Source organism: Corythoichthys intestinalis, chromosome 17, assembly GCF_030265065.1.
Source record: "Corythoichthys intestinalis isolate RoL2023-P3 chromosome 17, ASM3026506v1, whole genome shotgun sequence".
Lineage (NCBI taxonomy): Eukaryota > Metazoa > Chordata > Actinopteri > Syngnathiformes > Syngnathidae > Corythoichthys > Corythoichthys intestinalis.
In genome coordinates this window covers 18,853,865-18,878,510 of record NC_080411.1, presented here as the reverse complement: position 1 = coordinate 18,878,510, position 24,646 = coordinate 18,853,865, and the positions used below count along the sequence as shown (strand labels likewise).

The 24,646-nt window shown below is 39.7% G+C and overlaps 1 protein-coding gene across 2 annotated transcripts in view; it reads right to left on the bottom strand.

Moving 5' to 3' along the window:
- Positions 1 to 3,324: 3,324 nt before the first annotated feature.
- Positions 3,325 to 24,646, bottom strand: part of tsc1b (TSC complex subunit 1b) — a 34,749-nt gene continuing 13,427 nt past the window's right edge. Inside the window, exons 2-22 of one of the 2 annotated variants that reach the window (XM_057819377.1) lie at positions 21,691 to 21,894; positions 21,508 to 21,611; positions 21,229 to 21,381; positions 20,544 to 20,688; positions 20,150 to 20,304; positions 19,993 to 20,066; positions 19,730 to 19,908; positions 17,997 to 18,115; positions 16,139 to 16,304; positions 15,411 to 15,532; positions 14,807 to 14,894; positions 13,968 to 14,075; positions 13,130 to 13,769; positions 10,904 to 10,947; positions 10,225 to 10,391; positions 8,027 to 8,209; positions 7,833 to 7,943; positions 7,006 to 7,128; positions 6,714 to 6,916; positions 6,276 to 6,497; positions 3,325 to 6,022 (exon numbers count right to left, since the gene is read on the bottom strand). In XM_057819377.1, coding sequence (XP_057675360.1) covers positions 5,398 to 6,022; positions 6,276 to 6,497; positions 6,714 to 6,916; positions 7,006 to 7,128; positions 7,833 to 7,943; positions 8,027 to 8,209; positions 10,225 to 10,391; positions 10,904 to 10,947; positions 13,130 to 13,769; positions 13,968 to 14,075; positions 14,807 to 14,894; positions 15,411 to 15,532; positions 16,139 to 16,304; positions 17,997 to 18,115; positions 19,730 to 19,908; positions 19,993 to 20,066; positions 20,150 to 20,304; positions 20,544 to 20,688; positions 21,229 to 21,381; positions 21,508 to 21,611; positions 21,691 to 21,799 — 3,840 coding nt within the window. In that variant the 5' untranslated portion in view covers positions 21,800 to 21,894 and the 3' untranslated portion in view covers positions 3,325 to 5,397. The remainder of the gene's footprint in view (positions 6,023 to 6,275; positions 6,498 to 6,713; positions 6,917 to 7,005; positions 7,129 to 7,832; positions 7,944 to 8,026; positions 8,210 to 10,224; positions 10,392 to 10,903; positions 10,948 to 13,129; positions 13,770 to 13,967; positions 14,076 to 14,806; positions 14,895 to 15,410; positions 15,533 to 16,138; positions 16,305 to 17,996; positions 18,116 to 19,729; positions 19,909 to 19,992; positions 20,067 to 20,149; positions 20,305 to 20,543; positions 20,689 to 21,228; positions 21,382 to 21,507; positions 21,612 to 21,690; positions 21,895 to 24,646) is intronic. The other variant, XM_057819378.1, reaches the window with a different exon arrangement.

The window sequence follows — 24,646 nt, the reverse complement described above, 5'->3', positions numbered from 1 at the left end:
TGTGTTTAATCAAATATTTAAGCATGTGTAACTAATTCTTATTCATAGGAACATATGTGAAGTATATTCCTAATTTCTACACAGAGTTAAAAGGGGGAAAAAAGTAGGTTATATGGTGATGCTCGATTTATATTTTTGCATCATAGGTGTATCTACAGAATATTCAATATTAAAACTACATATCTTCAAATGGATTCAGAACTTTACTTCCACTCAAAAAGAATCTAATGAATTCTTGCATGAGGGTTTTACCAAGAGCATGAGCACCAACGCCCGCAATGTTTCACAGCCCCAACTTTACACAAGATGGATGTCTTTTTCAGCACCTCATACACTGTATTTTTATTTCATTCAGATCATTTTCACAGGGCTTCATTTCAAGTTGGCAAACACTAAAAAGGAAAAAAAAAACCTTTGCTGGGAAGTACTTTAGATTTATATTTAAATTTTCATGGAATCTTTGAGAACATTGAGAAGCAATTTCACATTTGCACTGACATCTAATTTCTCAAGTACTGTCTGAAAGCACAAATTGCCATGGATTCCCTATGTGCCCAATTATCCTGCATCAATTTTCTTGACCTGGTGGAATGCTGGTAAATTAATCATAGCACTTTTTTGGACTCTCATAAAACACATATGCAGGCGTTTGATAAAGTAATCATACTTGGTTGTGCTCACAAAAAATAATTTATATTTCATCTCAATAGCAGAATGAGTGTACCGACTAGGCCTAATTGGGATTTGCAAGATGGTTTAAAAAAAAAAAAAAAAAGACATGGGAACAAGAAAAAGAAGATGTGGTGTGGGAGGTAGGGATGGAGTGTTCAAAATATTTTAAGACTTTTATTTTTTAGCAATGATGATTTTAATTGTTGCATTTTTCCTATGATAAGTAAAATAAACAAGGATGAGTCATTATTATATGTAAAATTACACCACCCTCTATGTATACGAAATAATGCTGTTGAATATTAAATTTAAAATAATCCACAGTTTTGGGATTAAAATAATTTTCAGCCATTATGGGCTCAATGTCATACAGTATTTACCTGTCTAACTAAACCTGTTGCTCACGTCTGGCTGGCCACGGTTTTGCGTGTGTTTATGAAGCTACAGTGCCCTCTGCTGGAAATGTAAAAAAAAAATAAAAATTAAAATAAAACAAAAAAAGGAAAAAAACTGAAGATGGAAAGGGATATTGTATTGTTATGGTGGTCGTTTCTAGAACACAAAAAAAGGACACTTTGTGGCATTTAGTGAGGAAACAAAAATCTCAACATCAAATACAAGCTTACTCGCTCATAATACAGTAATTCTTAGACACGCTGTCCATCACAACACTCACAAAACAATTTATCTTTGATACGCTGTACAATGATTTACGCCAATGAGTAGGTAACATTTGTATTATTTTCTTTGTTGAGAGAATTTGTATTGTGTCAATGCATCCCTCTAAGAAAGTAAAGACTGCACAGTCACAATGCAGAACATTTATGGCTTTAAATGTGCAAAATAAATTGTCTTAAACTTAAAAATTTGGAAAAATACAAATCCCTGTTGTTAATAGAAATTTTATCTGAAGAGTTAGGGAAAACACAAAGTAAAAAACACAAATCAACAGTGGCACACACACACACATATACAGTGTATCACAAAAGTGAGTACACCCCTCGCATTTCTGCAGATATTTAAGTATATCTTTTCATGGGACAACATTGACAAAATGACACTTTGACACAATGAAAAGTAGTCTGTGTGCAGCTTATATAATAGAGTTAATTTATTTCCCTCTCAAAATAACTCAAAATATAGCCATTAATATCCAAACCTGGCAACAAAAGTGAGTACGCCCCATAGAAACTACGTACATCCCTAAATGTTCAAATTGAGTACTGCTTGTCATTTTCCCCCCAAAATGTAATGTGACTCGTTACAGGAGTGCTGTCAGAATTGCTGCAGAGATTGAAGAGGTGGGGGGGTCAGCCTGTTAGTTCTCAGACCATACGCTGCACTGTACATCAAATTGGTGTGCATGGCTGTCACCCCAGGAGGAAGCCTATTCTGAAGACTGTAAGCAATAAAGCACGCAAACAGTTTGCTGAAGACATGTCAATAAAGCACATGGATTACTGAAACCATGTTCTATGGTCTGATGAGACGAGCGGGCTTTCTTATGGCCTCTGTGCTGTCTGTCAGTTCAGCATATTCCAGCGACTGTTAGGGATTCTTAAAGTTAGCCACTTCTTCAACTTGTCGGTGGTACAATCCATCTAGGGGCTTGTGCGTCCAGGTTGTTTGCTCTTTCTCTCCTGCACTCTAATGGGGTCTGCTGCCTGAGACATTCACTAAGCAGTTTATCTTTCGGGGCCATTTTCGTGATGTTGATGATGTCCTCAGCATCCCTCTCCATATACATATATTTATCCACATGTGTATGCATAAAATCAGGTGACTCGGACCGGGGTGCAAAAACATGCAATCAGGACATCTTTAAAATATGTATTAGAGAGAGGGATTTTTGCACCCAAGTCCGAGTCCCCTGATTTTGGGAATATGCTGATACCGTGTCCCGATTCGTTACCCAAAGTTTTCTTTTTTTTTTTTTTTTTTTTTAAACAAAGGTTTAAACATGTTATTGTCCCACCGTGCCGCCTTCATAATGTGAATTATTCTTAAATGAGAATCACGTAATAATTTTTTTTTTTTAATCTTGTCTTTATTAACCCCTTCATACGTTAGCAAGCTGCTGAAGGACATGACGCATTTGTGTCCCTAAACCAATAAATACACTATTGCCACTTCTGAGAGATGATTAGATGAAAATTTACCCTTTGTTATTTTTGGCTCTTTGAAAATGGCTGATTGACCAAACGCAACTTCAAAAAGTATATCGTAAAGTGCTCATTTCTCATTAAAAACACATGAACACAAAAAATAACCAATAAAAGCATGAAATATCCCCGACCAAAAAATTGCACTTTCTTCAGGTGTTTGAGTAAAAATCAGCAAAGATTTTTTTTTTGCCTAGCAGAAAAAAATGCAGGTCTGAAGGGGTTCAAATGCTTCATTGAGTGATTCCACTCAAATCCGCTCATGCTGCTGAGAACAGCCTCTCACTTACACAATGAGTTGCCATAGCACACCACCGCTAGTGTGTAACAAGCTAGACGATGATTGACACATTTGCGCCTTTGAGCTACTAAACTGCTGACCAAGAAAAGCCGCAGCAGTGAGTGCGAGAGGCTGTATGAGCATGAGGCAGAAAAACGTAAATATATTTTTTTAAGCGAAAACCCGATCCTAGTCACTCGATTCCGATCCTCTAAAAATTGGTTCAATCAGCCAGATTTCCGATCATTTGAACTGTGAAGGCCGAGTTGATGGTGTACGTAACCGGGTTTAGAGTTCAAATTTAGGGCTGATAGGTTTGTATGGGGGCTATTTTTCTCTCCGGGTATTCCTGATTCCTTCCAAAATCATGCTGCTGAGTTGAATAGGTGCAATTGTTAATCCAACGGTTGTTGTTGCCGTTAGTTCATACATAGGCCTACTGTATCATGTGGTTAGCCCACACCCAATCAAGAAAACCCAAACTTTCAACCACTTAGCAGGGATCAGACGGATAGACGCATTACTAAAATATATGTACCTGATGGCAGAATATACAGTATATTTGATACACATTCAAGGGGCAAAAGAGCAAAACACTCACTGTTGTGCAAAACATCGAAGACGACCTTTATTGTTCACAGTTAAACACAAGCTTTAAGAACTTCCATTTTTGCCATTTCATCTATTCAAGAGTCCTGGTTTCTTTAGTTTGTGCAGATTGTACCTTCCGTCTTAGGTTGCTGTAATTACTACGGTTGGCATTTAAGTGGATCATTGAACATGCTTTAGATAGCGCAGCAGAAGGACATGACAGTAGGAGACCTTGGTGGACAACAGGATTTAGAAAGAGGACTGAGTATTGATGAAGCAGGTACAGAGAGCAATTTGGTACCAATCTAAGGGGGAAAAACACTTCTGCTGAGAGGAGTGTTAATTTTGTCACAGTAAAAATTCCTGGCAACCATATTACACAACCAAAGAGGAGGTTTATGAATGTAGTTAAAGAAGACATGAAGGGAAAAGCCGTCATCTCATTCGGATTTATACTTGCATCCTTCACAACTGTTTAAATAAAAATAATTAAGAATGTGGTGCTGTATATCTATAAAATGCATAAATAGTTATGTTTCTTAATCTCATACATTTTTAATTTTGCAGTCTTCAGGATATCGAAGAATGAATATGTTCCTTACACACAAGTGCGAACAAACACACTTTCAGACAGATTTTGAACACAAAACTCATTGTAATCATTCATGAAATTATGATTGATTCCCAACGATGATATGGTCAGGTTTTCTTGAAGAAAAAGTAATTATCTTTTAACAAGAAAAAAAAAATCTTTGTGGGGAAAAAAACATGTTAACAGATGGCACAATCAAGGTAATCTGCAAAGCTCATACTTTAAATCCAATTGTTTTCCATGTACAAGAGGATGTGGTGACAAGAGCTAAGCAGGTTTTAACACCCAGCTCAACTAAAAGCAAAGAGGCCTCCAAGAGGGAAAATTAAAATTTGCGCAGTGTGGAATTCCACTCCCGAGGGTCTAACAAAAGTTAAATTTTCTGCACACATTCTGCTCATGTTATCTTAAAGCAGGGGTCCCCAAACTCCAGCCCGCAGCCACATTTGGTCCGGCCCCCTAAACAAAACAAAAAAAAAAAACAAAAAAATTTGGGCGGGGGGTGGAGGGATTCCCTCCCCCCCCCCCCCCCCCCCCCCCAAAGGGTAATTTATTTCTTGGCTTTTTTCTGTGAAGAACCCAGAGAGGGTTATTTGGTTATTATCCATTTAATTAATAGTGTTATTATTATCTATTATTCTATTCTATTATATTATATTATCTTTTATTTCATTTACTTTTGTTGCGTGAAGAATCCAGAAAGGGTTATTTGATTGTGGCTTTCTGAAAAACAATGGTGCCTAAATTTTTACATTTAGGCACTCCTGCAATCGTCACACTTTCTGTTACAAACTGACCCCGGGCCCTCATCAGAGAAGGGAAGGGTTATGCGGCCCTCACTGAAAAAAGTTTGGGGACCCCTGTCTTAAAGCATCCTGGTCATAACCACATTCATGTTCAGTATCACCAGTGCCGAAACAAAGTTTTGTCTACATGTCTCGATAGATTTTTTTTTTTTTTTTTAAATAAATCCTGTTGTCCACTCAGAGGAATGGAACAAATAATACTGATTTTCAAAGAGAGGCTGACACAATACTCTTTGACTGATTTGTAAATCTTTGCAGACATTAGCTTCGGTCTTCCCGGTTCAGTTGTGTCCCTTAACTGTGCTCATGATGCGTTTCATTGTAGTCCATGATCTTTAGCTGTTGCTGTCGGGGGCGGCCCGTCCCCAACGAGCTACGGCCTATCTTCCTGGGAAAGTTTTCCTGACTCGGGGCCTGCTGCACGGGCTCGGAGGAATCCTTGGTGGCTACGATGATCGGAGCAGCCAACCTAGGGGTGGGGTGGGCAACGGAGCCCAGCTCTGTGCACAGCTCAGTCTTGAGGCTTTGTGCAAGGCCGGCGAGATGTGGCGGCTGCAGATGCTCCTCTTCTTCCTCCTCATCGCCGCCGCCACATTGACTCTCGCTTTTGTTGCGAAACAGCTCGCGTGCTCTCATGCCAAGGAAACTCTTGGCACTGGGGTAGGAGCCCACAGTAAGTGGTGCATCAGAGGGTGTCAGAGTTGCAAGCAGGTTGGTGTGCGGACAGGAGAGGGGGGAGTCCACTTTTAAAGATGGGCCCGACTCCTTCCTACCGTTGACAGAGGTTTTGGAAGAGTTGCTTGCATTTAGTTGCCCTGGTGATAAAGTGCTGCCGTTGCCGCAAAGTGAGTCGTGTGGTGGTCTTTTGTCCCCCTCCTCATCGTTGCATGTTTTACTTGGCCCATCTGGCACTAGGATGCTGGAGAGGAGAAAATTTAACTTTAAACAAAAGGGTTTTAAATAAGGATTCAAACCAGAAAATTGCTTTGATTTAAAATATGCAAGTTGATCAGTACACAGGCTTTATGTATCTCTATTTGTGTATGTATTTAGCTTGAAACCCAAATCGGTTTTAACCACTGAAAAATTAATTTCCTCCTGAGTCACAAGATCTCTTAAATTCTGATTAAAAATACTTGCATCTCTTGTGAATTATAAGTATATGGGCTTACGTAGGTGGTCTATTAGAGTATGCTTCGTTGTAATGAACAACACTCCCAAACCTAGAGTCAGCTGGCACGTGTCGGTCAGATTTAACTCCTGGTGGCAGGCAGGTACTACTTCCTAGACACTCCATCTCCACTTTGCTGTAAAGCTGCAAGATTTCAGTCTGCAGTAGTTGGGTGATTCTCTTCTGAGTCTGATACCGGCCATCTGAGGCCTGCAGCTCTGCCCTGATGAAAAAATACAGAAGACATAACACAGTTTAAGAGCAATGAGATGAACTAATACAAAATCAAAATAATACAAAAAAATATATATATATATACAAAATAAAAATCAAAAGATGGTAAATAAATTATGCAGAAAGATGGCGGACTTGCGAAAATGCATTTAATGATTTTAGAATTTTATGTGTAGATTTAGATTTTAAGTAAACTGACACTTACTTTGCTTGACATTTGACATCTTCAAGAAACTTCTTCTGTTCTGCAATGAGGTGTTCCTTCTTGGAGAGGAGGGTCTCCAACTCAGCGGCTCTCTGGTGTGCTGCCTCAAGTTTTTGACCCTGAACCAGCAGGTTCTGTCTCAGGGCTTCCATCTCCTTCCTGTAGGACATTTGCAGCATCCGAGCCTCCTTGGTGATGGGTCGCTACACAGCAAAGGAAATGTGCGAGGTAGGAAATAAATGACAGCAATCAATGCCTTGTAGTAATTATCCACGACACTTCTCCTTTATACCTTGGTATTATCTGCACCAACATACTGCAGTTCCTGCATGGACAGTTTATGTGCCTCTCCAAGGAGAAGCAGCTGTTTGTTCAGGATGCTCATTTGCTGCTGAGTGCTCTCACTGTTGCTTAACTGAAGAATGCATGAGATTAAAAAAAAATATATAGAACAAAAATTAAACACTAATTGTGTCAAAAGACATTGGTTGTATTGGTGAATGCAACCCGATCTTAAGAGCTATGAAACACACCATCATTGAGTGTCTGCTGGTAGAAGGAAAGCTAATTTTAAAATGAGACATCCTTCATTAACCCCACAATTTAAGGCTTCCAATGTGTCTGAATAGCATGTTGGTGGTATTCTTTTATCAAAATGCTTACAGCATCAATAATTTTAGACAACTGTGATTAATAGTTTTGTCTTATTCATACCATTCAGTGACCATGTGAACTGCTTTACATTCTTTCGACATCCTTTAGTTTGAATAACAGAAATTAGCACATACCCAAAACACAACAAATGCAAAATATATTGTATAGCTATATTAGGTATTTTAAAATATTTTTTCTGCCTCCCAAAGATTGGTATTAAAAAAATGGCAATACTACATCATTGACTTAAAAAAAATTCAGCTCGGGACTTGTGTATTAGTTTACAATTGAGCAACAAAGGAAACTTTTTGCTTTACTTTCTTTTTATGATGATTTCCTGCATCCTAAACATGTCCCTGGAAAAACAAGGAAACTGCATGCAAATGCTGATAGGTGGGAGTTCTAACACAAACATATCATATACGTGATGTCAGCGGCATTCAACAACACACTGCAAATGTTTACCTTGACGGTCATCTGTTTGAGCAGGTGCCCAGTTTGACAGACTCTGTTATTTGACCCCTGAAGCTCTGCCTCCAATTCACCTATCCTTTTCAGACACTCTTGTAACTTGCTCTACAGAAGCACAAAATGAAGAATTGGTCAAGAATTCTCAAAGTTCTAATTTCAACGGCTCTCATCTGTATAACAACATGTACATGGAGCTCTTGGTTCTTTGTGTAGTAGTCATCTCGCCCTTGCTGTAGCTGTCTGATTTGAGTGTGTAGACGGGTCACTACAGTCTCTCGGTCATCCCACAGCTGTCTGTAGCGCTGCTGCTCCACTTGCAAACTCTCCCTCAGGGACGAGATGTCCACATTCTGCAGGTTTAGCTGGTCTTTCTGCAGATATAGGTGCTAGTTGGTTAGATGAACAACAGTTAATAAAAGACATATGTAGGTCAACAACCAACCACATGTGCAATGGACAGTATATACATTTTCTATGAAGTAGACCTGAAATTCATAGCAATGCTCGTTTCCATATTAAAATCTAAGGAGAGTTTTGCATTTATCAAGCTGCTAGCTAGATTTGAATGCAGTCCCACTTCAGTCATCACTCACATGTCAGACCTAAGCAAAACCCCTCAATAATGTTCCCAATTAATTTAACGAGACATGCACTGGACTATGACCGCTTTAGATGTTAGCCTGCCTACAAACGTGACAAATTCATGATAGGGTTTATTCATATCAGTTTGATACTGATTTTTGTTTATTTACTGTACAACTACACACTCAAACTGTATTTGTGTTGAAAATCCAAGAGGCAACTCACATCAAATATATATATATATTTTTTTAAATACTTTAATGCGCCAACTATATTTTCAAATACAAAATTACTTGGTAAGAGGCATTTACAGTGGGGCAAATAAGTATTTCGTCAACCACTAATTGTGCAAGTTCTCCCACTTGAAAATATTAGAGAGGCCTGTAATTGTCAACATGGTTAAACCTCAACCATGAGAGACAGAATGTGGAGAGAAAAAAAAAAGCAGAAAATCACATTGTTTGATTTTTAAAGAATTTATTTGCAAATCATGGTGGAAAAGAAGTATTTGGTCAATACCAAAAGTCCATCTCAAAACTTTGTTATGGACCCTTTGTTGGCAATAACGGATGCCAAGCGTTTTCTGTAACTCTTCACAAGCTTTTCACACACTGTTGCTGGTATTTTGGCACATTCCTCCATTCAGATCTCCTCTAGAGCAGTGATGTTTTGGGGCTGTCGTTGGGCAACACGGACTTTCAACTCCCTCGCAGATTTTCTATGGGGTTGAGACCTGGAAACTGGCTAGGCCACTCCAGGACCTTGAAATGCTTCTTACGAGGCCACTCCTTTGTTGCCCTGGCTGTGTGTTTGGGATCATTGTCATGCTAAAAGACCCAGCCACGTCTCATCTTCAATGCCCTTCCTGATGGAAGATTTTCACTCAAAATCTCTCGATACATGGCCCCAATTATTCTTTCCTTCACACAGATCAGTCGTCCTAATCCCTTTGCAGAAAAACAGCCCCAAAGCATGAGGTTTCCACCCCCATGCTTCACAGTGGGTAAGGTGCAATTCAGTATTCTTTTTCCTCCAAACACGAGAACCTGTGTTTCTACCAAAAAGTTCTATTTTGGTTTCATCTGACCATAACTCATTCTCCCAGTCCTCTTCTGGATCATCCAAATGCTCTCTAGCGAACCGCAGACGGGCCTGGACATGTACTTTCTTCAGCAGGGGGACACGTCTGGCAGTGCATGATTTGAGTCCCTGGCGGCGCATTGTGTAACTGATAGTAGCCTTTGTTACTATGGTCTCAGCTCTCTGTAGGTCATTCACTGGGATTTTTGCTCCCCGTTCTTGTTATCGTTTTGACGCCACGGGGTGAGGAGGGAGTTGAAAGTCCATGTTGCCCAACGACAGCCCCAAAACATCACTGCTCTAGAGGAGATTTGCATGGAGGAATGGGTCAAAATACCAGCAACAGTGTTTGAAAAGCTTGTGAAGAGTTACAGAAAACGTTTGGCCTCCATTATTGCCAACAAAGGGTACATAACAAAGTATTGAGATGAACTTTTGGTATAGACCAAATACTTATTTTCCACCATGATTTGCAAATAAATTCTTTAAAAATCAAACAATGTGATTTTCTGGGGGTTTTTTCCACATTCTGTCTCTCATGGTTGAGGTTTACCTGTGTTGACAATTACAGGCCTCTCTAATATTTTCAAGTGGGAGAACTTGCACAATTAGTGGTTGACTAAATACTTATTTACCCCACTGTATGTGTTAAGGGACAAAACACACAGGAATTAAATGACACAGTGTTTATTAGAGGGCGCTATTTCGATCCATGCACACTCACCATGGCATTATTCTGCTCTTCGAGTGCAGTAGCATTGATGATGCGTCGCAGGAGGCGTCTATTGCGGACAGCGTGTTGCTCTCTCTTGTAGCGCTCATACAGCAGCTGGTTGTGCAGCAGGAGCAGCTGGCTCCGCAGTGTGTGAAGCTCATCAGATGGAGCTGAACCTGATGACAACACCATAATAATGATACAACAAAAACACGGTCATACGCCAGGCAAATACAAATTATTCATAATCTCAGGTCGAGCACTTCCATTTGGGCCAGGGTTGCTAGATGTAATTGGCTTCTAATAAACCTTTATCAGCTCTTGTCTAGATCTTTGCATTTTGGTGTAAGCAACATTCTGCACTCACAGAACCAAGTAATTAAACAAGAATGATTTAACTGTTTATGTTTCATCTAGCCATTCATCAATTTCTTTATCACTAATCCTGTTTAGGACCACAATAGACCATCCCATATGATATTTGGCAAAGTCTCAACATTTGACATCAGTTTTTACAAAGCAGTTACAGTATTTACTGCAAATTATTATGAATTTTTATTTGCTGCACACATTCCAACACTTTTGAGTTGTGATGCATCACTGGGCATGCAGAATAATACGTAATGTGCAGCATTCACAATAGCCTTTTATCAGTTGGCAACACAGTGTAGAAGAGTGAGGGCATTACCTCCAAAGTGTGTCCAGTCAGCTGACTTACTTGGTAAAGGTAATCTGTAGGAGGAGAGAATGAAAGGAAAACATTTCCTGAGATGTTTGTCTCTTCTGGAATTCTAATCATTTCAGTCATGCTATGGTTACACCGGTCCACATACAAAATGCTTCCTGGAAAAAAGTAGTGAGACCTTACTAAATTTGGGTCACTAAAAAGAAGAAAAATGAGGTCAAAAGTATCAATTAACGATAGATTTTGAGATACAGTATCTGGCCAAAATGTTTATAATCCAGACAAATTAGGTGAATATTATATTTAGGTAAATTAAATATCTATAATACTTCAGCCAACCAGCAATAAAATGGTTTATTTTCCAATCCAGGTCACCACAGCAAGTGTGATTTATCTCCGAAACAGATACAGTGACCCCCGTTTTTCGCGGTTAATGGGGGATAATCAAAAATTAGCTAAGTAGAGGCGGAGCTTTTTTAAGTGTTCAATGTATTTATTCAGGTTTAGCATTGGAAAGGGATACAAACAAGTTTGTATATGTTTTTCCCTTTTTTTCCCCAACTACAAAAAAAAAAATAAAACTTTTATGTACATATTCATTTTAATAAATAGTTTTTAAGCACTTCAAATGTAACGATTATGATAAGTTTTAAACATGTTACTATCCCACCAAATTATTTTTAAACAAGAATGACATAGAAAAATGCTTGTCTTAATTTAATGCTTCATTCATGCCCACTCTGCTCACTTACACACACATAACGAGTTGCCATAGCACACTACCACAAGTGTTTAACAACCTAAACGACTCAGGGCTTTTGAAGGTAGCGCTCCCAAGCTTCTCTGTCTCATTGCTACCTTTAACAAGCAAACGCCAGCTGCCTGCTGAGCAAGAAAAGCAGCAGGTGGCAGAAAGTGAAAGGCTGTACGCGATCGGATCGGGATCTCTATAAAATACTAGAGCTGGGAATCTTTGGGCACCTAACGATTCGATTGCGATTACGATTCAGAGGCTCCGATTCGATTATAAAACGATTATTGATGCACCCCCCTCCTTTTTTTTTTTTTTTTTTTAATTTATTTATTTATTTTTTTAAATTTTTGTACATTAGTTCCAAAATTGTTCAAAAATACTCAGGCTAAACCAAACTACTATTTCAGTATCAAGTTAACATATAGCAGTAAACAAATATACAAAAATAACATTAAATAAAAAAACTCCAGTCCCCATTCTGTATCAGCAGCTTTAAACTACATTCAATTAATTTAATGTTGTGAATCAACCGTTAAAGTTGTTAAAATTGCTCCCGTTATTCCATAATTTCTGTTTTGTCTACTTTTGACATGTGAAAGTTTTAAAACTATTTTAAAGATAGATTCAAGTCAATATTTTACCGATTTAGGAGTATTTTAGATAAAAAGTTAATTAGGTTTGCTTGGAAGGTTCGCTACAACAGCATTGCAGGGAGGTTTACTGCTTTAAGATGGCGGCCGTTTACTAACGCCCGCATCTAGCTTTTTGCAGATGTGCTCTTACCGCTACCGAGTCTATAATCCATCTAGTCCTATATAAATGATATCTACCGTAACATTATGTAGCTTAGCTGTACTTGTAGCAGCTTTTCGGCACCAGTCAGGTATGTTGTTGTGTTTTTTTATCTCGTGGCATGAGTTGAGCTAGAGCCGTGAGTTGAGCGTTGGCATTACCCGTGGGGCCGGTTAATGAGAAGCATAATGTTTAGCTACTCCCGCTCCGTTCTGTCCCGAAGTCCGCGCGGCGCGCTGAGTGTGTTGTACTTCCGCTTTACTTGGCATATTTCAATAATCGGAATTTGGATGTTTGTGAATCGTTCTCGAATCTTCCACGGCCGAATCGCGAATAATCTAAGAATCGGAAATTTTGCACACCTCTATAAAATACTATTGTTTATTTATTTGTTTGTTTGTTTTTTAATTGGGGAAAAAATCCACAATGGACTGAAGTTTGAAGTGCAACGTAGCGAGAGATCACTGTATTTTCCAAAATTTTGTATACCAGTGTTACCAAACAGAGAATAGTGGGAATTATATTTTTTTGTACTAGCTGTTAAATAGGAAGTTGAATCAATTTAATTAATAAGCTACAGTCACACCATTTTGTCAATAAATGAGGGTGATCTCATAATTGGTCTACAACAACTTAATTTATGGTCTCAAAAAGCAGATAACTAAAAAGTTAAGCAATCTCACCTCTTTAGGACTTTATCATGGGTGTCGCTCCCCTGCTGAACAAGGCGATCCAGCACCTCCAGTGGTGAAGCAGTCATAACCCCTTCTTCTTCCCCATCCTCCAACCCCTCTTCTCGTCTTGAGAGTCTCTCCAGTGCTGCTTTGTGCACAGCCTCAGATGTCTTCTGGCCTACATAAAGAGAGGCTGCCCTGGGCAAAGCCAGGTCAAAGAACACCTCATATGGCACAGGGGCAGGGGTCTTGTTGCATGGACTTGGTGAGAGCATCCCAAATTTTCCCACCTCATCTTCTGGGGCAGAGGGGCTCCGGTGCAGGTGGTGATCAATAGGGGTGAAACCTGACAGTAACGGCCAGGACTGATCGAGGCCGATGACTAAACTCCTGTTGTCTCCAACTCCCCCACATTGTTCACTCCCAACATCGCTGGTGCTTGCAGTGTTGTCAACTTTGTCTGGTGTTGACACTACATTGTGTGTGTCGGATATGGGCCCTCCAATTTGGCTATTTGTGACAATTTTGTCTTGTGTCTGACAGCCAGTCAGAGTCTCAGTGGTACGGTAGAAAGGTGAGTCGAAACCCCGCAGACCTGACAGCTCTTGCTTATCCTCTGTGATTTTGAGCAGCTCCTCTGCGATAGCAGCTACACAATTTTTTTAAAAGACAGAATATGGAAAAAGTTTGAGCAAAGCCAGAAAGTAGATGCCAGGAATCTTTCGCAACCACACAGCGAAACTCAGCTTTCTCGGCTTGCCTATGTTCGTATTATTTTTCCCCCAAACCATACATAGAACATAAGATTGGTTGTGGTTCTGAAAAGCACAAAAAGGTTCATTCTTACCATCTTCTTTTTCCTTTTCCGTTCTCAGCTGAAGCTCCAACTCCTGTCTTCTCATGAAAACCGAGAGCTCCGTCAAAGTCATGGACACATTCGCAGCATCTGCAGCATCTAATAAAATTTATCTAAGTATTACCATTGACATGACAGTTTCAACAGAAACAAATATGTTATTAATATTATAAAAGGTGGTCGTTTCAGACATGACAGAATACGACAATTAAAACTTAATTTGACAGCACTAATACCAGGAATGACATGAACCCTGATTTCAGTCTATGTCCATTAAAGTCTCTGACTCAGCACAGGATGCGAAATTACCTGTGGATGCGAGATGACTCTCAGAGCTATTTAAAATTACTTAGTCATCCATCCATTCTCTATACCATTTGTCCTCATTAGTAATGTAGACGAGCTGGAGCTTATCCCAGCTGACTTTGGAAGAGAGATGTTGGACTGCTCACATGTTAATCAGAGTGCACAACCTCTCAATTATGATGCATACATGCTAACAGCTAGTATGTAATTTTCAGGGGCGAAAGTGGGCTGGAACGGTCCGGAACGCAGTTCCGGTAAAAAAATCAGGGCCGGATTTTTAAAAAATTAGGCTCCGTGCCGACCTTTATGTCAGGCAGTTCCGGCAAGAAATTCTAGTCACTTTTACCCCTTGTATTGTGCAGTTAGCTATGTATGTATGTATTACCATTGCTTACTCATCTTAATATACTAAAGTTTAAAAATATATATATATATATATATATATACCAATGGAAAACAAAATGGCTCTGACAACACTGAGCCTTCTTCAACAACAGGCAATAGTGTGATGCATCATAACAAACCTCTGTTTGTGGCTCCACTTTTTTCCGAGTCTTTCACAGGTTCCTGTCTCACCAGTGCAGGCTTACTACTGTCTACATGTCTGCGTTCCTGAAAAGTCCCAGAATTTGTTTTTGAATACAGTACAAACATTGCATGTTTACTTTTATTGATATTGTTAATTAGAAAAGACTCAAACTGGGCTTTTCAAGCTCACAGTTTAAAGAGATTAATCACATCTCCTGGTTGAGAGGCTTGACATAGAGGAAAAAATAAAATAAAAATTAAGGAAAAGGAAAAACCTTGACAAGGGCTCCCCCTATGAGAACCATTGCCAAGTGGGGGCAAAATTATGAGATGAATACATGTTACTTCAAACTGCATGCAAGCCTATTTGATGATATTACAGGAATGCGGGTAAACACTTTAGTTTGTATCAAGACGTGTTTACTTTTGATGACAGATCAAAATATAGGCAGAAAAATAATATTTGCAAACAAGAAGGTGTTGATTTGTTTGTCCTAGTTACTGAATAACAATGAACCATTTCAGTTTTTACTTTTGATGGCATGCATGAACAATTTACAAAAAGTTTTATATTTTATATCCACACGTATATCATCTTACCTTTCTAGGTGGACTGGATTGGACTGTGTTAGCTGGTAAAGAGATTATAGGAAAATCATCCGACAGGGTGGGTGGTGGTGATGAGGTGGCTGGAGTACTAGAGGCAGATGTTCCTTTCCCTCCTGTGCACATTAACAAACATTCAGATTTATTAACATTGGGACATCAACACAATCCACCACCAAGGAAGTGAAACCAAACACAAAATGATATGCTCTAATTCAGATGCTAAGATTGAATGTTGGGGCATTTACAATCAAATCAGGTGTACAGTACATGAATTAGAGCCATTTGCACATTATATGTGCCTTCCACTTTTTAAGGGACCAAAGGTTTGAAACATTCCTGGGCATTTTGGCGGGGCAGTGTAGCAAAAGAACATGCCGTGATGGTTAGGTGCCAAGAATAGAAAAAAAAATCTTTTATTTTCCATAGCTGTTTTCCTTAATGTTTAGTTTCAATATTTAAAAAAATTAAAAAAGAATAAAAATAGGTGGATGGAAACCCCACTACTAACTCGATGTCCAAATTATTTCCTATAACATCATAATACAGCTTGTTTCCTTTTTCCCAGGAAATGTTTTTTTTTTTTTTTCCCCATAAAAGTTTCATAATGAATTTGATTTTTTGTCTCTTGTTTTATTTGTGGTTTTACGTGTCACTTCAAGAGTATTTTTTTAAGGCTTTTAAAGGCTTCAGTACACTTTTCACATTGTCAATTAACTCACCTGAAGTGCAGTGGAAGCGGCTTGGAAGGTGTGAGGCACTATGGGAGAGCTCTAAATTGGGCGACATGCCTCTTGATGAGGGGGGCGTAGCCATACCGCACAAAGAGGAAGGACTCCACAGTGGGTCCTTCCCGCCATAGGAGGAGTTTGGTTCACAGGTGGAGTTCTGTACAACAAAAAGAAATGGGGCACCGTAGCTCAGCGCCCAACAGAGGTGGATAGAGCAATTTCAAGTACAAGTAACGTAACTTGAAATTAATGTTACTCAATTACTAGTAATTAAAGTAGTCATCCCAAAAATGACTCAAGTAAAACAGTATTCGTTGGAAAAAATATTCAAATATTGAGTAACTGCTTATAATGTCCGATTTATTTTTATTTTTTTTATGTAGTTAGAGACAAAAACAAAACTGAAAATTCGAGTATTTAATTTATTTCATCTTCATTTATTTCATCTGCTGTTTCTGTATATCATATTGCCTCTACACAGCTCTTTGAGACAACCTTGTTGTGATATAGGGCTTTACAAAAAAAAAAAAAAAAAAAAACACACACATTACGGAACATTTTAGAGTTTGACAAAATGTCGGCTTGTTTTGGCAGACACAACAGACATTGCATTGTTTAGCTAGTCTTTCACACAGTGTGTTAGCGAAAAATAATTTTTATATGAGGCCACTGGTGTTCATTATTTTTTATTTCGACATTGGAGAAAGTTCCATCTACTATTTTCCAAATATGTTTTACTCATAAGATCCTGAGCCTTTTAAGGCTGTTTTTTTTTTTATTTTGTTTTAGATACATATATATTTAACATTCCCTGGGTATCTTGCTTGGTATAGTTTTTGTCAGCAGAACATCATCCATACGAACTGTTATTATTACACTATAACCTATCACATAGCGCTCACTCGTGCGCACTCATGCACGGCTAAACATTTTCTACCATCAAATTAAATCGTTTAAATCTCCGATTTTCTGTGGTCTCTCTGTGCCAAATAAACTGGAAGAGAGAAATTCGCACTTTCGATTAATTTGACCGCATCGCTCTTTGTGAATTTATTTTCTATTTTTGCCAAGACACCATGTGACTGATCAAATCAACGTGATCATAGGACTATGAGGGTGACTTACGACTGCGGGCTTGTGTGTGGTATTGTAACTGCATTGATACGTCTGATTGGTATAATGTAGTCATGGGATTAGTGTTTGTAAAGTCAGATTGGTGAAACAGAGCAACTGTGGTCATCTCTGGCAGAAATAAAGTAAATTTAATGTAAAATAAGGAGGAAAATAAGTAACAACTTTAGTGTAGCCCAAAGTAGTGGAGTAGTGTTTCTTCTTTACACATCTACTCAAGCATAGCGTGGTCAAAAAGTTACTCAAGTAACTGTAACACCCACCTCTGGCGCCCAAATAATGTGAATGGAGGAATATAGTCTGACAAACTTTCTCGCTCCTGCAGTCATGTAGGTTCTTTGAACAAGACGCACTCATTGTTGTCTGGATTTATTCCCATCACATATCAAACAAAAGGAAGTCCGTCTTTCATGCTGTCCTCTCAAATTACAAGATGTTGTTCAATAATAATGCTGACACTGTCAGAGTTTTCATGAACCGATTATAATTTTTGTGGCTGTATTCGAAAGCGGTGTTGATTTATAAGACTGAGTTTTTAAAAGAAAATGCGGGGATAATTGAATTAAACAATTTTCTTGATTAATAAAACAAGAACAACATTATCTGCTCGTGCTGGCAGAGACATTATCAGACAGACACATGAAGACCTGTCCACTCTTAAGGATTATGAGCCTTCTCTATGCGGTCTCAAAATATGGAATACTAAAAGCTGTTTTACCTGTCGTTTGGTAGTCTGGGGGCTACGGTTGGTTGACTGTGTTCCTGAGAAGGGGGGAAAAGACAGAGGCGGCGGCAGCGGCTGTCGTGGAGTGGAGAACGGGGTTGATGAGGAGCTTCCTGTTGTCAAGAAGACAAAACGCCTTCAATTTTTGTCATGTTTCTCATCATATGTCAGTACTCATTGATTGTTTACTAACCAAAAGGCATCACTGAAATAGAACTATTTCTATGGAGGGAAGAAAACGACATGTACAGCAGTAGTACTACATACAATTTTCAATACTATATATTAGAGCTGAAACGAATACTCGAGCAACTCGAGTAACTCGAGTTTAAAAACTGATCCGAGTAATTTTATTCACCTCGAGTAATCGTTTAATTTGACAGCTCTAAGCATCACGTTTTGCTAGGACTACTTTTAATGCGGGACAACGCGCTGTCACGTGCGGAGAGGAAGAAGGGGAAAAAAAAAAAAAAACTTACCGCAGCCGACAGCCGCCACAAACGACGCCGACGTTGCTAAATACTAGCCCGCACAATGCTACATTGGTAACAGGTAGCATCTGGTGCGTCTCATAGAGATCACATGTATGTTGAACTAGATGCACAGTGAAAGACTAGGCCGCGTCTGGGCAGCGTTAGCAAACAGCCGCCATCTTAAAGCAGTAGAGCGCTAAGCGCTAATAAAGAGCGCTAAGCGCTAATATATAAGATTAACGTTACTGTCACTACTAGCTCACCTTATGTTAGCACTGCGGAGGGCTAGGTTTCAATTAATTAAGACCGCTTTCGATGCGTGGCTAACGTGTCTTTCATACAGGCTTTAACATAACATAGCGTTGTGGAGTGATGAGGGTGTCAAATAAAAACTCAATAATGCTAACTATCAATTTTAGCTCAGTAGTCATTGCTGGATAAAACACCAAGTAGCACTAGTCCCTAATGTGCTCCAATACAGCCTGTATCATACATTTATTTTGAACAGTGCAAAAACTCAAAATCCTATCAGGACTTACAGTTTAGACTAACTTAAAACTTAACTAGAACTTAAAAATGGCTTGACACAAATAGATATTTAATTGAAAAACGTGGGAAAAAATCCTAACTTTTAAGTGATGTGTGTTATCAAGCGTAAAGGCATTTTTAGGTGTGTTTATATATATATACACTTTTTAAAAATAAGATCTAAAGGTTTTTTGAGTGAAAACAGTGAATTAGTCATTTTTTAAAATTCTAGTTACATCTGAGATGCAATTGCTGGCTGTTTTTAACGATATACATCAAAAATAAAGACATTGATCGACTGAAAATGATAAAATGTCTTGTTTTCTCATGTATATCTATAATTGCTCTTCACCTAAAAATATATTTGTTTTATCCGATTACTCGATTAATCGATAGAATTTTCAGTCGATTACTCGATTACTCAAATATTCGATAGCTGCAGCCCTACTATATATGACTTTTAGAAGAGAAAAAAAACAATCAAATAAACTTTTTTTTTTTTTTTTAATTAAAAATTATGTGATTCAAGCAACTGGGTCTTTTTCAAAGCTGATAACTTATGATAAGCATAATTTGCCCAGTCAGAAGGAAACATTTAGGCTAAAGAATAAATATTGCATTACTTCATTATCTGGGCTTGCGGCAAAACCCTTACATCAGGTTGTAGCGCCAATATATTGGCAAGCACTGTACCATAAAATCACTGTTATCCGATACATAACTAACCATGGCTGCTGTAGAGTTCTGTGTAGGGGCTGGAAGTGCAGTCTTGTGGTCGCAGATGCATCTGAGGGCAAAAGTTTTCAGGCATGGTGGTGTATCCCTCCTCGCAGGAGGCTTCCTTCGGATCTAGAGACACTTTGGCACATTCAATGACGATATCGTGGATTTCGTACTTTTTCCACCTACGGCAAAAAAAATGTAATCATGAATCCCCACCAAGCAGGGGTCATGGCTGGGAAAAACTGGAAATATGGTGTTCGACTTGCCTGGTAGGGTCCAGCTCATGATCCTTGGTTCCTGTCACCAGTTCAGGGTGAATTCGGACGTGTTCAAGCATCGGCTGAATAGAATGAGAAATTCTTATCAATATGAAAAAAAAAAGCAAAATCTTCTACTTTACAGCAGTGGATGGTTGTGCCATACCTTGACCACCACCTCAAATGTTTCCATGTTTTCCTTCATGCTGTAGTGAGAGCGTAGATAGGAGACAAAGTTGCAAGGGTACATGCCATATAGACGGTGGAAGAGCGAATAGACGCTGGCGTGAAGGTGGATCAAGTAAACCTCTGAAATGTGCCCTGATGAACAAAAATAAGGAATCATGAGCTCAATGCAAGAAGTGGCAACCCAATTTTAAATCTCAAGCAATTTGTCAAGAAGATGGGTGTTTTCCAATGTCACTGATAAGAAATGGTTTAATGTCAGTCATTTTTAATTTTGCACTGAAAATGTTCACTGTTTGTACAGGTTGTGTTTGCAAAAGAACAAAGGACCAAATAATTACACAGTTTTGAAGGACACTGAATCCATATCTCACCAGGATTTTTTAGGTTCCAGGATGCCAAGCGGCCAAAAATGTCAAAGTACTCCCACAGGTGTTGCTTTCCCGCTTGAGGAATCATGGGAAGAAGTGTGATCAGCACCAGAACCCCAGTTATCAACACCACGACATCCGTATCAGTCTGCCAAGAGGAAAATGAAGTGACAAAGTTAGTTTGATTATATTACATGTAGACCACATAAATAAAATATTGTAATATTAAATAAAATATGCTAATATTAAATGTACTAGTTTTAAATATTGAACATGAACAACTTTTTTGTGTAAAATATTTACAAGGAGAAATCATATTAACACACCATGTATCATAATATTTTGAAAATTATCATGTTTACATCTTCCCCATCTCCATGAGGGTTGTTTATTTTGAGTCTTTCATACTCTACAAGTAACAATTCTTAGTCAAGTAAAGTAGTTCACTGGGTTGTGCCCACCATTGTTGCACTGTCAGCCATTTTAGTTTTCATATTTACTTTTTCTTAATGCTTAAAAACAATTTAAGACCAATTTCTGATTGTTTTAGCCAGATGCTTATGTTTCTTTTTAAATAGTAACATCAAATACAGCAGTTGTTAATACAAGTACATTTTTAGTTCTTCAGTGTCTTCTATGACATCTTACTGAGAAATATGTAGTAATGACACCATCTTACACATCTTACCTTTAGGCATTTGAGCAGCGACAGCAGAAGAGGGTATCGGGCAATCTTGTGGATCCAGGATGGCTGCTTGCGGATGACGTGGCCCAGCATGGTGAGGGTGGGCAGCCGACAGGCCTGTTTGGTCATACACTCGTTCATCTTGTCTAGAAGGTGCTATAAGGGCAAATAGGGAGCGAAGGATATACAAGAAACACATTTGTAAACATGTAACATTATGCAATTGCTTCCTCTTTCTTCTACCGAATAGACTTGAGTGAAAGAATATGCTACTTTTCTCACCTTGTCATGTGGCTCTCTGACTGAACAAAGGATATGTATGGCCTCTGATGAGTTTGTTTCTAAAAAGTAGTCCACCAACCCGTTGAGCAGGACAGACCCTCGTTCTATAGAAAGACCACACAGTTGGCACAGTTAGACTTACAGATAGAGGTTTATAATGATATTCATTAAAAGTCATTATACCAGTGCTGAGTTGCTCATTAATAAGGCCTCTGATCTCTTCAAGCTGCTGGAGGTCTGAGGTCTCCAGAAGCAGGAGGAGGTCCCCCATGCTGGGCTGCTCCCTCGCCATGGTGGCAGTGGTGGAGGCAGTGTTGTGTCTCTACCTTCCTTCCTGCCTGGAAGACTTCTCTTGGGGCCACCCGCCAATTCAGTCTCCAGGCACCTCTAAATCACAAAAATGGTGCCAAAAACGTTGCAAATTTGTCAAGACACAAGAGTATAAAATTACTAATGCATCATATTGCCTAGTGACAAAAACAAAGCTTCAAGGTGTTTTCCTTGACAATGTCTAAATCAATGGCAGGGAACATCCTGGGAGCGTTGTTAGCCAATCGTAAAGCACATATAGTCAACTATTTACACCTGTATGCAATTTAGAAACAATTAACCGCTTGGAACATGAGAGTAAATAGGAATGGCCAAGAATGGAAGGGGGAAGTGCAAAGCACATTTTGAATTTGCGACAGCAAATAATAAAATATGCCTTCCATCAATTTTCTGTTGCACAGCATGTGTAGTTTTTATTATGTTTACAGTGGTTTACCTCAACAAGTGTTTTATAAATATTATATGTCAATATATAAATGTCTTAAAAACTATCAATATTGGAATGTTTTCGAAGGATTGTTTACTATCTTCCACAGGCATGTATGAGGGTGGCAGTCAGAAATGTGTAGTGGGCATGATATGTGGGGCACTTCTAAAAATTTGATTTGAGGGGGCAAGACATTAATTTGAGGGAGCACTGCCCCCTCTTTTCCCTGCGTAGAGCCGGCCCCTTGTAGGCAGGCATGTATGAGAGGGGCAGACAAACGTGTAGGGGGCATCATATGTGGGGCACTTCTAAATTTTGATTTGAGGGGGCAAGACATTAATTTGACGGAGCACTGCCGCCTCTTGCCCCAGCGTAGAGCCGGCCCCGATCTGTCATAGCAATTCGATCATGTTTAAGTTGTTAAATATATCATGACTAATCATTGACATACACCTATCATCATATATGCCTACCCAAATGTTTTCAAAAGTAATGGTTTCCAACATCTTAGCTTAGCTGAGATGTTAATCTTTCACTTATCGTTGTCTCCCGTTCACACAAAAACAAAATATACCTGGGAAGTTCCCAGGGTCAGCATATCCCATTAGAAGTAACCCAGTTTAAAACTAATCTAAGGCTGATGCTGTGATGCAACAAAATGCCGTACTCCACATCAAGTGTAAATAGGCCCGTCGATCTAATTGAAACAATATGCCGTTCAGTAATTAAAATAGGTACTTTTTTTCCCCCCCAGATTCGATAAAATATTATAATAAACGATTATTGTTTGTGGAACTGAGGGAATTCAAATACAGACAACAGCACGACAGTCTGGGATCAACAAACGTTTATTGTTGCGAGTATCCAGCCTGGGGCATTCAGACCGACGAGAAGCAGACAAGGCTCAGGGAAGACACAGACTTGAGGATCCAAAGGGGGGACAGAGAGACAGAGACAGGACAAGACGAGTTGATCTGGTGACGAGGTGAGGCGTCCACTGGCCTTAGAGGTACCTGATGGTGAAAGCTTGCACCTGTGGCCACTACACTCATTTGATGTCCAACCTATAATCCGATTAAAAACACACATCTACCCGAGGTTGGCGCAGGTCTCAGGAGGAGAGAGCAGTGGCCCTAACCGGACGTCCCCCTTCTACGTGCTTCTGGACGAATGGAACTGCAATATCGTGGTCCTGCGAGGGAAACAAAAGTGGTTGGTAACCCAAGGAGCAAAGAAACGGGGACATACCAGAGGAGGCGTTTAGCAGAGGGTTGTGTGCATATTCAATCCAAGGAAGCTAGTCGCTCCAGGTGTTTGGACGGTCCTGTGTGGTACAGCGGAAGGCTGCTTCGAGCTGCTGGTTGGTACGGTCGTCCTGATCATTAGTTTGCGGGTGGTGCCCTGAAGATTCACACTGATACCAAGAGCTGCGCAGAAAGCCCTCCAGACCTGCGGTCCTCGGTCAAAGACTATCCACCGGGATACCATATACCGTGGTGGGTGAGTAAGTCTGCTGTTTCCTTAGCCGAAGGATGCTTGCGAAGGGGGATGAAATGGGCTGCCACTGAGAATCTGTCAACCACGGTGACAATGACTGTGGTACCTGAAAGCAGGGAGACCTGTGACAAAATCCAAAGCAATTTGTGACCAAGAGCGGCTCGAAATGGGTAAGGGTCAGAGGAGACCAGAGCTGGGCTTGGTGGATGTCTTGCTACGGGCACAAACTGTACAGGTAAGGACAAATGATCTGATGATGTCTTCTGATATGGAAGACCACCAGAACCACTGAAGCAGCACAGCCAGCGTCCTTTTTGATGCTGGGGTGGCAGAACAGGCGGGACGAGTGAGCCCGTTCCACCACCTGGGAACGGTGGGACTTGTGAACAAAAATGTCAGGATTAAGGACGCTCTCGAGGTTCCGGGTGCTCACCACGGGCTTCCTTCAAATTCCCTTCAATCTCCTACTCTATCGAGGCAAGGAAGCAGGTCTTGCTGTTTTTTTTTTTTTCAGCCTGGAACGTAAGACAGTAAAATTAAAGCAGCAGAAAACATGGCGCAGCCAACTTGTTGTGGGTTTAGTCTCCAGGCAGACTTGAGGTATTCTAGGTTCTTGTGTTCCGCACAAAGAAAGGGCTGTGGTATTCCCTCCACATGGTGGTGCTATTCTTCCAAGGCCATCTTAAAAGCCCAGAGTTCGCAGTCTCCAATGTTGTAATTACGCTCAGCAGGAATAAGAATGCACATGGGTGCACCTTGCCATTGGCGGGCCACTGTTGTGACAACACAGCACCCTATCTCTGAAGCGTTGATCTCCACAATGAATTGAAGAGACAGGTTACGGCGGACTACTACAGGTGCCGAAGTAAAACGGGCCTTGTGGTC